The sequence below is a fragment of the Ornithodoros turicata genome, chromosome 1 (genome assembly GCF_037126465.1).
Source record: "Ornithodoros turicata isolate Travis chromosome 1, ASM3712646v1, whole genome shotgun sequence".
Taxonomy (NCBI): domain Eukaryota; kingdom Metazoa; phylum Arthropoda; class Arachnida; order Ixodida; family Argasidae; genus Ornithodoros; species Ornithodoros turicata.
Window position 1 is genome coordinate 45,153,597 of NC_088201.1, and position 15,868 is coordinate 45,169,464.

Sequence of the window (15,868 nt, forward strand, 5' to 3'; positions counted from 1 at the left end):
GCATCGGGTGCTTACATTGAGCGTCTTCTGCATACATGTGGCACTTCTCAGGTCTACTGCGATGACCGGTTTCTACTCCTGTTCTGACTTGCATGATGCCCTTTGGAGCTACACTTGCAAGTGCTGCAGTAAAGTGCCGTCCACACTATTGCGTTCCAACGCGTCCGTCCGTCCGTCCGTCCGTCCGTCCGTCAGCGTCTGTGTGACGGACCCTGACCACGTGGTGGTGGTACTGCTGAAAGAGGTGGGCAACGTCACGACTAACGCTCTGGGTGAATGTTCGTCATGGACAGACTTCTAAGGAAACTGTGCCGACGTATGTCTGACAGCGTCTGAGGAAAAACCCCAGAGAGCACAGCCGGGTTTGGAACCCTACTCCCAGTCTCGACGTGACATGGCCAGCACCCTAACCACTCGGCCACGCGAGCTGCTCCAGTTCACGTCCGCACCTTTGCGACGTTGCTTTGCGAGAAACGGCTTTCGATCCAGTAGGAGCCGACTACGTGAAGAGAAGTAAAAGAAGATAAGAACGTACGGCGGCAAGGTTGCCGGAACAACGACCGACATTCTTTGCGCCGCTCCGTCCAAAAATTGAACTCCGCGAACCCATGCGTCCGTCTCTTCCGAATGCGTTGGTTCGCAGACGGATGTATTGGAACGCAATAGTGCGGAACTGGCTTTACCTTGAGATGGCTCAGAGCTCAGTGGGGAGATGGTGAAGCCCTTTATAGGTCTCTGTAGCCTCATAGCACGCTGTTGTATCTCCGTCGCTCCCCCGCACAACACTTTCGATGGTAAGGTGAGGTGATGAAGTCGCTGTCTCAGTCCTGTGCTTGGCGGGCATTGCGTGAGGCATTTCGTCGACCACGGTATAGGAGCTTGAAACAGACAAGCCACTCATGTTGGCTTCCTCGAACAATGCTGGGTCTATGTCTGAACGTTGGTGCTTACTCGCCATCAACGTGCCGATTCAGAACACAGAGACAACAGCAAGGGCAACTGATGCTGTTACGTGCACTGCTGGGAGGTTTTTACAAGGCTTTCCTACATAGAAGAGTCCATGCAAAAAAATGGAAAGGAACATGCGTCCATCACACTTGATGCTTCATGTTCGTCACCATGCACACCCTCAAGTGTCCATCTATCTCTAGCCATTGTTCTACCAATCAGGCATATTTCAAAGGAAAGTAGTCATGCGAAAAAAGACACGACAACCTGATGTGGCAAGGTCCCTTTTATATTTCATAATCACTTTGGCGTCCGGTACCTTGAGCGCTCGGGCTCTCTCTCCTACACTGCCATGCATGAAGGCTTATGTCTTTCTCGCTAGCCTTCATCCCCGTGTACCTGAAATCTCCTGTTTTCATGCACCCTCCTACCAACTCGGCTCGAATGTTATTTTCCGCTCAGTCACTGGCAATGAACGACTCCTTCCTAACGTAGCATATTTACTTTACAGACGCTGGATCTCCATAACGAACGTTTCCACTCTGCTCAAGTTTCTGCAAGGGTTTCTCAACGAAGTTCTCACTTCTGTGTCCATGAAGCGCCTTCGCTGGTGTCCTTCCTCAAGAGAGGAACTTGACAATGCTGAAAGGAAGATTTTTTCCTGTGAGTTTAGCGTTCTTTTTCTATGTAACTGAGTGACATAGCGACGTCGAAAAGCTGGTACGCTGATGTCATTTGTTGTGAATTCTAATCTGCGGCGTAAATGATAGTTTCCTCGATGTTTTTAGTCAGATAATTAGGATTTGAACTGGAGAAACATAAATGGAGAATAACTTTTTTTTTCTTTGTCGCTGCGCATTTGCTATAGAATACATCGTACTTGCGGCTCTACTGAGCTAATGTGTTGCAGAACAAGTCTTGTCCGCGGACTGAGAGATGGTTTAGTATCTGCTGCATCACAGCGCTACACTAGGAAAATGACAGATAGCAGTTCGGATTACGTCTCAGGACGGCTTTTCTTATAGTTATTTGAATTTCTGAATCAATTATGTACTAGGTGCATCTCATTGCGAGTTTAGTTGAAACAAATGTTTCCATTCCGTCCAGAGGTCAGAGAATTCTGAGAGATTTGACGCTCCTAATGCATCGCTTATCCATTCGAGTAACTCGGGCTTTCTTTTGTTTCTAGCCAAAAGGATTAGCCACCAAAAAGTTCATTCTCTGGAATGTGGAAGTCGGTTCTCACTCAGTCAAGAGGCGACTTTGTGCGGAGCCTTTCGAGCTGAAACATAAACTGAAGCGCGCATGTTTGTGCACTTAGGACGCATGAAAGGTGCATGCTATTCACGAAAGCACGTGAGAATATTCATCTGTCCCAAGAGACGGTATTATTACTTCACGGTGTCAAGGAAGAGAGTTCGCCCTCGGTGGATCAGTTGGTAGCGTGTCCGCCTACTCACCTCAAGGTTGTGGGTTCAAACCCGGCTGAGGACGGCATCAACTTGGTGGCAGGGTACAACGTACAAGTTGCTTAGACCCACCGTCTTCCGCGAGATGTGCTGAGATTTCGGCGCACGTCAAAGGCAAAGGCACACGGGCAAAATCAATCCACAAGCCGATGACTGTGGCGTCGCTTATGATCATATGGTTGTCTCGCGACATAAAACCACCTATTATCGTTATCGAAAGATTCAGTTCAGTATATAGAGCAGCAATTCGTGTGTTGCGCTTCTGTAGGGATCTATTTGATACTCGAAATATCCAGACAGATCGTTTCATACGCTGCACAGCGTGCAACATTGTGAATGCAATTAATTGTAAACAGCGCCCTCCATGAACCAACATATCGCGTATACAGCCTGTGTGTGTTTTTTATCCATTACATATTTTTTATCCATTACATATTTTTTATCCCTTACATATTTTTTATCCCTTACATATTTTTATCCCTTACATATTTTTATCCCTTACATATTTTTTATCCCTTACATATTTTTTATCCCTTACATATTTTTTATCCCTTACATATTTTTTATCCCTTACATATTTTTTATCCCTTACATATTTTTTATCCCTTACATATTTTTTATCCCTTACATATTTTTATCCATTACATATTTTTATCGATTACACATTTTTTAATATAATTAGGTGAGAGCAGCACTGATCCCATTTTTGCAGGCGAGCTATGCGGCAAGGCGCGGACATCCTGTGGGAACGAGCATGTAACATACTGGACGACTAATTACCTAAAATTCATTAATTACCTTATTAATTAGATGCTTTCGGGGAAATGACAAGACAGCAGAATTGGAGGCAATCATCATTTGACGCCACCCTCTTTTTAAAAAATCCTGAAACGGGCACGTACTTTGAGATATAAATCGCCAAATTTTGATATGCAAATGAGCCGAAACCAGAACTACGCACTTCTCGAGCGCAGACACGACATGACCTGCGGCTTATCTGGGCCGGCAAGCGGTCTGTCTGGCCAAAAGATCAGCGTTTACTCCAATCAGCTCCCCCTACCACTCCTTCCTGCTGTCCTCTCTCCATCTGCCCACGTCTGTACGCTGCTCATAGCCACAGTTGTTTCGCGGCGCCAACACGGATTTAAAAAAGAAACAATCAGCTGGGTCAAAACACGTGGCACTCCGACGCGAAAGTCCGCCGCTCTTTTAGTGCTCGACAAGCGCGTGGTTTTGGTTTCGGCTCATTTGCATAGCAAATTAAATTTAGCAATTTAACAACAATAACAACTTTATTTTAAGACGATGAATGGGGAGTTTCATCGCCAGAGGCGATACTCTATCCCATTGCTAGTGATGATGTGGGGAATGGAAGAATGAGCCTCTTCACAATAATGATCGAAGTCCGATTTAAGTCATTCCGAGTAAGTGAAGTCAATTTATATCTGAAAGTACGTGCTCGTTTTAGGACATTTAAATAGTTTTTTTATTTTTTTCAATGAGCGGTTTAGAAAAGAGGGTTTAACTCCCTTAATGTGTTTTTCTAACACCAGCATTGGGGCCCAAAAAGGTGTCGAAACACACCACCTTTCTATCTCCTCCTGTATTACGATAACTAGAATTTGTACGACGCTGACATTTTCCTGCTTTCACTTCTCGCTCTCGCTCTGACTCTCGCTCACGCACTATTTCTCTCTTTAGTTCTCCTTGTCGCTCACGCTCAAGTTTGCGAGGTAGTCTCGCCCTCGCTCACGCTGAAAAGTTCAAAATTGAAAATAATAAATTTCTTGTGAACTTCCCGTATCCTAATGATCCAGGCCTAGTTGATTCATCGCCAATGATAGAACAACGGAGGCTCTGGGAAACAACCTTAAAAGTGCCAGACTTTTGCCCATTTTACAATACACTGGTTACGATAGTCGGTAATGCGAAATTTAAGCGCAGCTGTTGAGGTTGAGTTATACATCACTGTTTTTATTATTATGTAGGTCTAGCTCTACTTCTGACACCCAGTATGCCGAGGAGAGTACAAACGAGACCTTCCTTGTATTTGTGATAAAATTCGATTACGCCACGATGTGTACGAGGGGGTGCTGGAAAGTTATCGGCCGGACAAGGAAGAACGCGGCCTAGAGTCATAAAGCCGAGGATCTCTCCTTTCAAATTTTGTATCAGGTTTGGAAATAGTCCGATGGGGCAAGATCCGACGAGTACCGGGGATGTTCAGTGCATTTAAAGGGAGGGTCACATCGTTCCAGTCGATTTCGAAACTATAGTGTCATTTTATTCCTCCTGAACCACTACACCACAGTATTGGAAATCCCACGCGAAATAGTGGCGTCGTTTGGCTGTTATTCGATGGAATACATGTCAAGAGCAGACGACTATGTTGAGAGTATGCCGGAATTCCCTCTCTGGAAAAACGAGATCACGTCACTCCCTAAGAACCAATGAGGGCGCGACCTTGAGAAGGAATGCAGCGGGCGTCTCATAAGCCGCGTACCTACATGCGGAGAATGTGCGCGGAAATGCGAGCGCGGCGCGGTAAACTTTTGCTGCGGGGCGGGAAAAGCCGCCTCCGGTTTCCGTCGACTGCGCAGTGCACGATTTTTGGCAGATGCCGCACATCCTCAGCCAATCAGGAGGTCAATGGAAGTTGCGTGACGTTCTTGTTTTCTTTCGGCCTCCCGCACGGAGAGCATTGCCGGCGTCGTTGACTGAAAGGTATGTCGCAGCGGGGCTAACGTTTTTCAACCTGCGAATTGTTCACAGGAAAAGAATGCGCTGTCGCCACAGCGAGTGAACCCAAAGCCTGCGTTCCTTGCGTCTGTGAGGTTGATTTTGCAAAAGCTCAGATGTAATAGCGGGAACGTTCACTACAGTCAATAACTCGACTTCGCTGTTGTTCGCCATCTAAACAGATACGGTCTCAGAAGCTCTGGCGTTGGACCAGAGCTCGCTGTGGAGAGTCGCAGGCGGAGGCGGTATAGCTGGGGCGGCATGCATGCGCGCATCTCCTACAGCTATTGTTTTAATGAACTGTTCGTTTGATGTGCGTGATTTGTGCGTTGGGTCTCTCTCCTTGTCTCGGGTAACGACCTTGTCGCTTATTTTTCTGGTCTTTATATAAGCGTTCCTCAGACTTCTAGCTGTATCCACCTGAATAAGCCCAGGCACTGGGCGAAAGCTTGTAACCTACGCAATTAATAGATGTTTCATCTATTCGTGGGGGGCTCAATACAACCCCCCCACACACACACACACACGCACGCTGCTGATGCTGGGTACGCTCACACACTCATGCTTGTGCATACAGCGAGATGGGGTGTCATGAGCCGTGAGGCCGCCTCACGAGATTTGAAGTAGCCCGAAAATCTCATAGCATCAAAGGTATTCATGTGTGCTGCTGCTTGTGTGCAAAAACTTTTGCGATCGTCACGCTGGACCCCACCCCCATATATATTTTTTTCTCATCGAATTTGCACGATTTGCGTGGATCGGCCTGTGGCAGGTAGGGGGGGGCTCGAGCCCCCCCTAGCCCCCCCCCCCCCCCGTGGCTTTCTCAAAAAAGTAAGCAAAACTTGTTCCTGGGGTTACCACAGAGCCTGCGGTCTTAAGGTATTATGGGACCATTGGGGTAACCCCAGGCCCTGGGACATTCGGCAGATGTAGTTGGACGATATCTTTTCCTTTTGCCCGAATGAAATTTGCCAGTTTCGCTGAGACGCTCGCAGGTATACCGCATTGTCATAGGGGTGGGTACTTTGCCTCCAGGCATAATATTTGCAGCCCTAAGCATAATGCTCGTCACGGAGTTCCTCAAGGGAGCATCCTGAGTCCGACATTCTTTAATGTGATGATGGCGGGACTAAAATCGATAATTCCTCGAAAAGTGTCGTCCTTTGTGTACGTAGATGACGTTACCCTTCGGACAGTAGGAAAACCACGACCTGCCATTCAGGCGCCGCTTGCAAATGGCTTTAAATAACATCCACGAGTACCTTACGCAACTAGGGATAGACCGACTTGGTATCGAGCTTCCGTTCACACACAAAGCTAGGACAAATTTCCCTCTGTGGGCCGGTGCCAAGAAGCCTGAGCCTGTACGTTTCCATCGCTTCCTTGGAGTGGTCATGGACTCGGATCTACGCTGGACTCGCCACATTAAGCACCTTGAAGCCAAAGTGCAGCGATGGCTTCCCGCTATTCGACATCTTCTGGGTCAGGATGGGGCTGTGATCGGCGCCCCCTTCTCGCAGTTCACACAGCAGTTCACAGCGTTCAAGTACAGTACGGGCGACTGTACTTTACAGCCTTCCAGTCCTGCACAGGATTTCCACAACGCCATTAAATACCCTTCGGAGCCTGTTTGCTCGTATAGCCTTCGTCGCTGCCTTGGCTCTAAGAGTGGCTGAAACACAGCAGGTTCCCGCTGAAGCTGGAGAACTCCCGATTGAGGTTCTACGTGAAAGAGAAACAGCTCGACACTCCGTTTGCGTGCGCATAATCGCCGTCACCCGCTCCTCAGGAAAGTTCGATACCGCCCCGGAAGTGACTTTTATAGAATAGCACAGATGACAAACCCGAGCCTCGTAGCTATGCTGGCTTCGTAGCTTCCGGCGGTGTTACATACGTAACACCGCACACGTAACACCGCACACGTAGCCCGCGAGAATGGACAGTATTCACCGACTCCACAAATCTGCACTGCAAGCTATTGAGAACACAGGCATACGAAGCCCGTCCGCACCCTTAGTGACGGATGTGTTAATGGCTTACCAGGATATGTACGAAGCACGACACAAGCTAGTTCTCCAGTGGGTTCCAGCCCATTGCGGTGTCGTGGGGAATGAACAGGCTGACCGTGCCGCAGAAGCAGCTCTCTCACCTAGGCGACGAACGAGTATTGCACTGCTGAGAGGAGGCCGTCGTTCCATTCTTCGACATCTAGTGGCATCCCTGGCTTCCCGACAGTTGACAACTGACGTTCTCCCCCATCTATGCTTGCAAGAGTTGCTTTCCGGATGCTACGCAGCACCTCTCGTCAAGGTTCTGCAATATTTCATCTGATGCGACTCAATGTGGCTTTTACAGCTCAGTGGCGTTACCGCTTGCGACAAGTTGACTCTCCTAGATGTCACTGCGGTGATCTGGAAGATCTACAGCACATCCTTCTTCATTGTTCGCACTACCAACCTTTCCGATCCACACTTCCAGTGTCTCTAAATCAGTTGGACTCTCGCCCTCTCGCTTTGTCAAAATTGTTTGGTCCATGGCCAAATCCAGCCCACCAATGCTCTTGCCTAAAAGCACTACTAAAGTTTTTGGACACTGTATGACTTCGGTCCTCACTGTGAGGCGACTTCATATTCCATTTCACCACATCACCTCCAGTAATGGGGTAAGGGATATCGCCCTTGGCGATGGAACTTCCCACTCGTCATCAAACAACAACAACAACAACGTTATTGTGAGATGATGAATGGGGAGTTTCATCACCAGGGGCGATACTCTACCCCATTGCTGGTGATGATGCGATGAATGAAATAATGAGCCCCTTCGCAATATAGATCGAAGTCCTATGGTATCCAGAAAGGTGAAGAGAGCTCTGAGGGCAGAGCGTTGATGGGCTGGATGTGGCCAGGGACCAAGCAATTTTGTGAGAGAGAGGGGGCAAGAGTCCAGCTCGTTAAGGGATCCTGAGAGTACGGTTCGGGAAGGTTGGTAGTGTGGGCAATGGAGAAGAATGTGCTCTAGATCCTCTACAGCACCGCAGTGACAGCATTGGGGAGAGTCAACTTGTCAAGCGGTAACGCCACTGCGCTGTAAAAGCCGCATCGAGGCGCACTCGATGAAATAATGCGGCATCTTGACGAGAGGTATGTCGAGGCATGCGGAAAGCGAGCGCTGGATCAACTCTGCTCAGCAAGGCTGGGGGGAGAATGTCAGCGGTTCATTGGAGGGAAGCCAGGGGAGTCACGAGGCGTCGAAGTTCGGAACGACGATCTCCTCTCAGCAGCGCAATACGCGTCCGTCTCAGATACGAAAGAGCTGCTTCTGCGGCGCTTTCGGCCTGTTCATTCCCTTCGACACCGCAATGGGCTGGAACCCACTGGAGAACCAGCCTGTGCCCTGCTTCGTGGACAAGGTTGTAAGCCATTAACACATCCATCACCAATGGTGCGGATGAGCCTCAGATGCAAGAATTTTCAATTGCTTGCAGCGCAGATGTAGAGTCAGTGAACACGACCCATTCCCGCGGGGTAAAATCAGCGATTTGCTGGAGAAATAAAAGTATGGCATAGAGTTCCACTCATCCTCATTTCAATAAAGTTGCTGTTGTTGTTCATCTATCAAGCATAACAATTCAATATCGTCTGTGCTTTTGCCCGCCGTCTTCCTCCCCTAAAGGGGAAAAAGTGGAAGAAAACACACCAGAAGACAGATAAGAGAAACGATCGCGGTGACATAGGGATGCTATTAGATAGTTTGAGTGCATTGTACGGTATCGCGTTTGCGTACGTAAGGTATAGCGTAGTGGTTCTGCGCAATGCGCGAAGCTCTCTTTATTGTTTGCGCGTGCGCAGAACCACCAACGGTATCCTTTACGTACGCAAAGTTGATAGCGTACGATGCACTAAAATTCACTATTAGATGAGTTTTAGTGCATCTTAGCTACACCTTACGTGCGCAAAGGCGATAGCGTACGATGCACTAACTAGTAACTAACTGCAGTAACTAGTTACAACAGCTAGTTACTTTTCTACAAAAGTGATTTATAATTGTAACTATCCCTATCAAAAAAACTACATCAGGAAATCCCGATGTTAACAGCAGGCTGTAATTTCGGACCTTGATGTCTTGATGTCATACCAGGCTCTGATATCACGCCAGATATCTCCATATTTTATTTTTTCTTCACACACATGCCCCCTCCCCCCAAGTCATACCTTGATGTCCTGACGTTGCGCTAGAACGTGCCCTGGCATGCTGATGTGCATGCAAATGAGGCAGCTGTTCGCGTGCGAGGGTGCATTCCAAATCATTATCTAGGACACGTATACAGGACAGGAAATAACGTGCTAGGCTACAGAGGCATGTTTTGTACAACATATTTATTATTACAAACTCGTGTTTTTACAATATACCTATTCACCCCCCCCCCCCCCGAAATGGTACCTTTGGTAGTGCATTTGGGAGAGGGAAACGAGGGGGAAATCCTCCTCTCCCATTTAAACTCCCCATAGGACCCCCTCCCGAAATATTTTTCTGTCTACGCCGCTGTCTCTACAGTTTCTCGTAATTAAAAAAACAGTGCATACTACTTATTGGCGAATTGGCGTGGTCATTTCCTGGTAGATTTTTTTGACAGATTCCGAGCAACTGCGTTCGCTTGGTAAAAACGTAGCAATCTCGTGTGTTGTGTGGCGCTTCCGAGCGCCAGGAATTTGTCAGCTAGCACTTTTTCCGCCCGGCTCGAAGCGACCGGGCAGCGGATTGCACAACTACGTGTATATCCCGTGTCGTCACACCCGCACCGCGAGGGTGACGATAGCCCTCATTGGCCCGCACGTCCAAGTTCACATGGGTTAGCAGACGACAGAACCCGAAGACGAGCGACCGCGATGCCCCTAGCGTGGTCCAAGCGACTCACTCATGTTCGGGGGGCAACGCCGGTCACGTGATCCAGCACGGGCGCCGACCTAGCAGTTTCCGAGCGCTAGGCCGTGCTGCCACGAAATGACCACCCGAATTCGCCATATGTTGCGCAACCACTGTGCTTTGCAATTTGCTCGTGATGCGTATTCCTTGTCAAGTGCGTGTATTGCATTGCATTGGAAAAAAGAAAATTTATTTCCGTAAGTCGGGTACTGACCGCAAAGCCCTTCAATACATAAGGTAGACGACGAATTGATGTAGCACTTGGTCACGGAGTTCAGTGTACTGCTCAAAAACACATGAGCAAAAAGTGCTCAAATGCAAAAGTTGAAACGTTACATTTGCTCAAATCCGAGTTACCGCTGAGTTACAGCTACGTATATTAACTTATAACCTGCTTAGCTACTGCGGCTATTTGACAATTGGATTGTCCGTAAGTAGTTACCTCACACCATTTATAACGCTTCGTGGATTCGACCAACTATGTTATGGGCGCCTATATTGGCCAAGTTTTGACACGTCCATGCTGGCTTGAAAGTTGAAAGAGAACGTGCTGTTATGAGGGAGAATAGCAACGCGATTAGGTGACATATCTCTATGGTACATGACGGAGGGTACACGAGCGAGCAAACGGGGGCCCTCTGAAGGACGACTCCTATTGAATCCAAAAGGTAGATGATGGAGCATAACGGTGCATCCGCGAGCACATTTTACTAGCAGCATTCCATTCACATCTTCCTGTCCCATACGCAGACATGAAAAAGAAGTACCAGTCACGCTATGTGGAAGTTGGCTGGATAGGAGACAGTTCGAGTCCGTGCAGACTGTGGACGGTTACCATGGATCCCTCAGAACCTCCCCAAGGCGCGGAGTCACCGTTGCCTCTGGTGCTCTTGCATGGTCTGGGCTGTGGTTCAGCTCTCTGGGTCATGAACTTGGAAGCTCTCTCACGGCGGCGCGTCGTCCACTGCATAGACCTTCTGGGATTCGGACGCAGCTCTAGGCCCGCACTGGGAGATGACGCCTGGCTCATCGAGCAACAGATGGTCAACAGTGAGTGGGGACACTATTGTTCGTTACGCATAGTCAAAGTGCGAAACGGTAAAGAAGACAGGACATATAGTTTATACCGCAACGCTGCAGCAGTCAGACAGGACAATTGGGTTGGGACGAATAGACACACTTCTGCAGACTCTCAACTGTGAGTGCTGCAGTATTGCGATAGGAACCATCACCAACTCCCCGTCTTCCTCTCATTGATCATAGTTTATACCTCATTGGCGCACGCGTCATATTACAGAAGGGAGGTTACAGAAATAGGAAAGGGGTATCCAACAACGACTGCAGCATGCGGATGCTCCACTGTGTATAGGCTTTGGAAAAAAAAAGAGCAGTGTGAGGCCATATGTTGTAGACGTAATGTAGGAAAGATGCATCTGCCACTTCTGCAAGGAGGTGTTACGTCCCACAAAAAATACAGTGTGGAATTTTTGCAATAAACCACAGACGCGGGAATGTTGACTTGTTTCCACCGCAGTTATTATTATTATCATTTGAATTTTTATGAAGTATTTTCCTTCGTGCATTTTCTGCTTGTAGGTGCATTTCTAATTACTAATATGCCTCAATGTTGTTTAAGGCATTGAGATGTGGCGGCAGAAGATGGGCCTCGAGCGATTCGTTCTGGTAGGCCACAGCTTGGGCGGCTTCCTATCAGCGTCCTACAGCTTGCAGTACCCTAGTCACGTGGCACATCTTGTACTCGAGGACCCTTGGGGATTTCCCGTGTTCGACCCTTCTCGACAACGTCCAAGCAAGAAATTGCCCTTTTGGGCTCCACCAATCCAGCATTTCTTGAACCATACCAATGCCTTCTGGGGAGTCAGAGCAATAGGGCATCTCGGTAACGCATTTTCGTGTTCTTTTGTTGTTTTTTTTCGACGGCATTTTCGACGTAATCACTTATAATCACTCCTACTCACAGGTCCTATCGTTCTTGGAAAGGCTATTAGTGAAGCAGACGTTTATTTTGGTCACTTTGTGAAGGAGAAAGGGGCCATTCCAAACTATGCGTACCACTGCAACGTCAGGCGGCCTACGTAAGAACTGCTGCGGTCAGCTAGCCAGTACATATACACACTAAGAGAAAGGAAGCATTTAAAGTCGTTAAAACGTCTCACGGTGCAACGACAGTCATGTCTGCTAACTTCATCTTTTTCCATCTTGACTTCCTTGATTGCACAGAGCTTTTTAACGATTTGACATTGCAAACAACGCATCAAAGTTTCCTGTCTCGAGGAGGTAAGGCGCATTCGTTTTAATTATTTTCTGCTATGTAGGGGAGAGGAGGCCTTCAGGAAATTATGTGTTTTCTTCGGTTGGACAAAAAACCCTATGATGCATCGCTTCCTGCAACTGTCTCCAGAGGTTCCGGTGACGTTCCTCTACGGTGACAAATCATTCATCACTCGTTCACCAGCAGTGTTTATTAAGAAACAAAGAGAGAGCACTGCCTATGTTGAACTGAAGGTAAGGCCCTATGCATGCACATTGATCTATATTCTCACCCGTCCAGAGTACAAAATGTAACAGGAAACGTCTCTCAAAATTGTACATGCGTATACAATTGTGTGCATGTGTGTTCATCGTCAGAATATTGTTCGTTGTTGTTGTTGAAAAGCGTAAGTATGACATCTTTCATTCGCCAGTTTCCCCCTTTTTTACCGTCTGTTTATTATCGACGAATCCCTGTTGCCCTGAAACGTGACGAAACGTGTTGTCCTGAAAACTTCTGGTACATATAGGTCCTGAAAGACTGCGGCCACAACGTGCACATGGAAAAGCCTGAAGAGTACAATGCAATCGTTGTCAAAGTCTGTGATATGGCGGACGCTGAGCGCAAGAAAGAGATCATCGCTGAAAACCACGAGGTTGCACAAACAGAAGTGACGGTCATGCGACAACTATAGTCGTGTGTAGTCTAAGTACGGTACCTTGTGTGTGTGTGTGCACCCATGTTAACAGCGTGACCAACAGCGTGACCAACAGCGCTTGCAAAGCGTAACACGGGATGCGTGGCCTCAATGTCAGCAAGGGAGAGCGTTCTTCCATAATGCAGATCTCAATGTCGTTCTTACACTGAACACGGCTATAGTCATGCAAGTTGGCTGTGCCATGCGTTTTTATGCCTTTTCAATTCATGTGTACAGTGCTCCGTATGACACTCTTGGACAAACGTGAAGCAGTGTCACTGAGTTTGTCCACTTCATAGTGCACTTGTGCTTGCTGTTTTATCATTATCAGTCTATCTCGTTTTTAGATGTATTATCGTGCGAGTTGATCTCTTACAGTACGCATTATAATTAGAAACATGCCCTGGAGAAAGAATATGCTGTAGAAGCGCTGTTATATGACGAGAGTCACGTATAGTGCAAGATTCATATCCCGAATATTTATTCAGGTTCCGGAACTTAGACAGGCCTTGTTGACCGCCATGCACTGCAAGAAAGTGCAAGTACAATAAAGTTATGGTTTGCTTCAAATAAGCGTGCTTTCTTTCAGAGCATGTGTAACGTGATATTTCGTTGTCTTAAAAAAATCTCTAAGGTGTCACGGCTTAAACGTTCGTTCCCGCTGTGTGCACACAGCATAGTGTACAAGCATTTCGTCGGTGCAACGCCATTCCAAGTGATTCATTGCGTGATATCTCCGAATAGCAGCTGCAAGCAGACGAACCTAATGAGCCTCTGGGTGCGTTGTGTAGCGGCTCTACCCAACGCTTTGGGTCTCTGCCCGTCGTACTCCGGTGCGTCTACTAAACGGTCTTTCAGAGCTACGAGCGCGATACGCGCCCAGACGTACTTTCCAAGACAGCTCATAGGTTTTCCAGCCTCCCCTTCTTCCATACGTCACGGAGCAGGAGCAGCACTTACGCGCTCCGTCCTGCAAGCTGGAGCGTGAGAGAGCACAGAGGGAGCTAGTATTCAGGCACCCTAGTGAGGGTTCATCAAGAGCGCCACGCTCCGGCAAAGGAGTGACACCGTTTAGTAAAAAGGAGCGCGCTTCCTGCGCTCTGGAGCTGCTTCTTAACGCGCACTTTCATTTCTCTGTATTTCTAAATACTGTACCACTAGAAACATGGTGTCCAATTGGCTGTATTTTCATGTCGCCGCCTAGGGTAGTGCTGCTACTAGCTGTTGTCGATACCATGAAAATAGGTGTGAAGTTACGTGGAGAGCAGACAGAAAATAACAGGACATCGTGATGTGCAGAACTAAGAAATGCGCTTTACAAGAAAATGAAAGGAAGAAGAAGAAAACGGGTTCGACAACATTCGTGTGTATAACTAGAGGCAGACGTCGGGGGGGGGGGGGATATGTTTAAGAAAGGAAAGGTCAGCCAGACGAAGGTCGGCTTGCTATTCCAAACAAAAAAGGCAAAGAAGGGAAGAAGGAAAGAAAAGGGGACGAAAAGAAAAGGAAAAGGGGAAAAAAGAAAAATACGAAAAGAAAAAAGAAGGAAATGGGAGAAAAGGGGGAGTAAAGAAAAGGGAGGAAAAGAAGAAAAGAAAAGGAAAAGAAAAAATGTTAAGAACAAAGGAGATAAGGGAAGGAAAGGAAGAACACAAAACTAAAACTGAAAAGTCACACACACAATCACAAGGCGTTGACAAGGTTCGAAGCGTGGAGAAAGCGGAGGAGCGCTGTGGTGACTGCCCACTGGGTCGAGACTCGAGAGAGAAACACAGGGCTCACAGGGAGCCCAGGAGACCCATGTTACGCAGAAAGCGGAGCACCGCTTTTGTGACTCTCCACTGGTTAGCTCGCTGCACAGGGCCAAGGAGTGTTGCGAGGGAAACGCTTGTCCGTTCGTTCGTGCACCCAAGTTCTGAGAGATGTTGCCAGAGCACGACCCGATGATGGTGGTGACGCTGACAGTGGAGGGGCACTCCCGATGATGGCAGTGGAGGGGCACACCCGATGATGGCAGTGGAGGGGCACACCGCAGCAGGGGCAAGTGGGAGATGAGACGCGGCCCATTTTGAACAGGAGTTAACGGGTGAGGGCAACGTTCAGCCGGAGACGATGTAGAAGGGTCTCCTCCTCGCGGGTACAGCGGCAGCCGATGACAAACTCCAGTGAGGGGTCGATGAACTGCAGGAACGCATTAGGACGGATAGCGTCTACAACAAACTGGCGGGTGCCGTCGCCGCAGAGACTCCGTATAAGCAGGCGACACGCAGACACCGGGAGCCGTAGTAGGGGCACCGGCGTGGCCGCATCAAGCGCGGCGCGTCTCGCAGCCGCGTCAGCACATGTGTTTCCGTGTAGCCCTGTATGCCCGGGTACTCACTGAAGGCAGATACGGTGACCAGCTCCGGTGGCGCAGCGGTAACGCGTGCGCTTGGAGACTGGGAGGTCCGCGGTTCGAATCCGCGGGCCGGCTGTGCCGTCTGGGGTTTTTCCTGGGTTTCCCTCAGATGTGTAATAGGCGTATGCCGGCACAGTTCCCCTGAAGTCGGCCCATGGACGCAGCTATCCTCCCCCCGAGCGGATTCCGCTCGGTCTTCCACTTCACCCTTTCCTCCTCTCCTACATCTTTCCCTTCCCGAGAAACATGCCGCCTAATCAGGCAGGCAGACCTCTCGGGTTCCTCCCAACGACACTCCTCCTCCTCCTCCTCCTCGGCAGATACGGTGGCCGACCGAGGAGAGTTGGGCGTACTCCTGAAGTGCCATGGTACGCAGATCGCTCACGTCACTCGGGTGGTATGTGGACAGGAGCGACATCGGG

The 15,868-nt window shown here is 48.5% G+C and overlaps 2 protein-coding genes across 5 annotated transcripts in view; both read left to right on the forward strand.

Moving 5' to 3' along the window:
• LOC135378142 ((Lyso)-N-acylphosphatidylethanolamine lipase-like) overlaps window positions 1-13,621 on the forward strand; it is a 47,023-nt gene extending 33,402 nt beyond the window's left edge. For 3 of the 4 annotated variants that reach the window (XM_064611049.1, XM_064611050.1, XM_064611051.1), the window contains exons 2-7: window positions 1,460-1,611; window positions 10,830-11,129; window positions 11,716-11,979; window positions 12,061-12,175; window positions 12,416-12,605; window positions 12,881-13,621. In XM_064611049.1, the coding sequence (XP_064467119.1) occupies window positions 1,460-1,611; window positions 10,830-11,129; window positions 11,716-11,979; window positions 12,061-12,175; window positions 12,416-12,605; window positions 12,881-13,045 (1,186 nt within the window). In that variant the 3' untranslated portion in view covers window positions 13,046-13,621. The remainder of the gene's footprint in view (window positions 1-1,459; window positions 1,612-10,829; window positions 11,130-11,715; window positions 11,980-12,060; window positions 12,176-12,415; window positions 12,606-12,880) is intronic. The other variant, XM_064611052.1, reaches the window with a different exon arrangement.
• The window catches only part of LOC135378140 (uncharacterized), a 97,219-nt gene that overhangs the window by 62,903 nt on the left and 18,448 nt on the right, over window positions 1-15,868 (forward strand). The window lies entirely within an intron of this gene.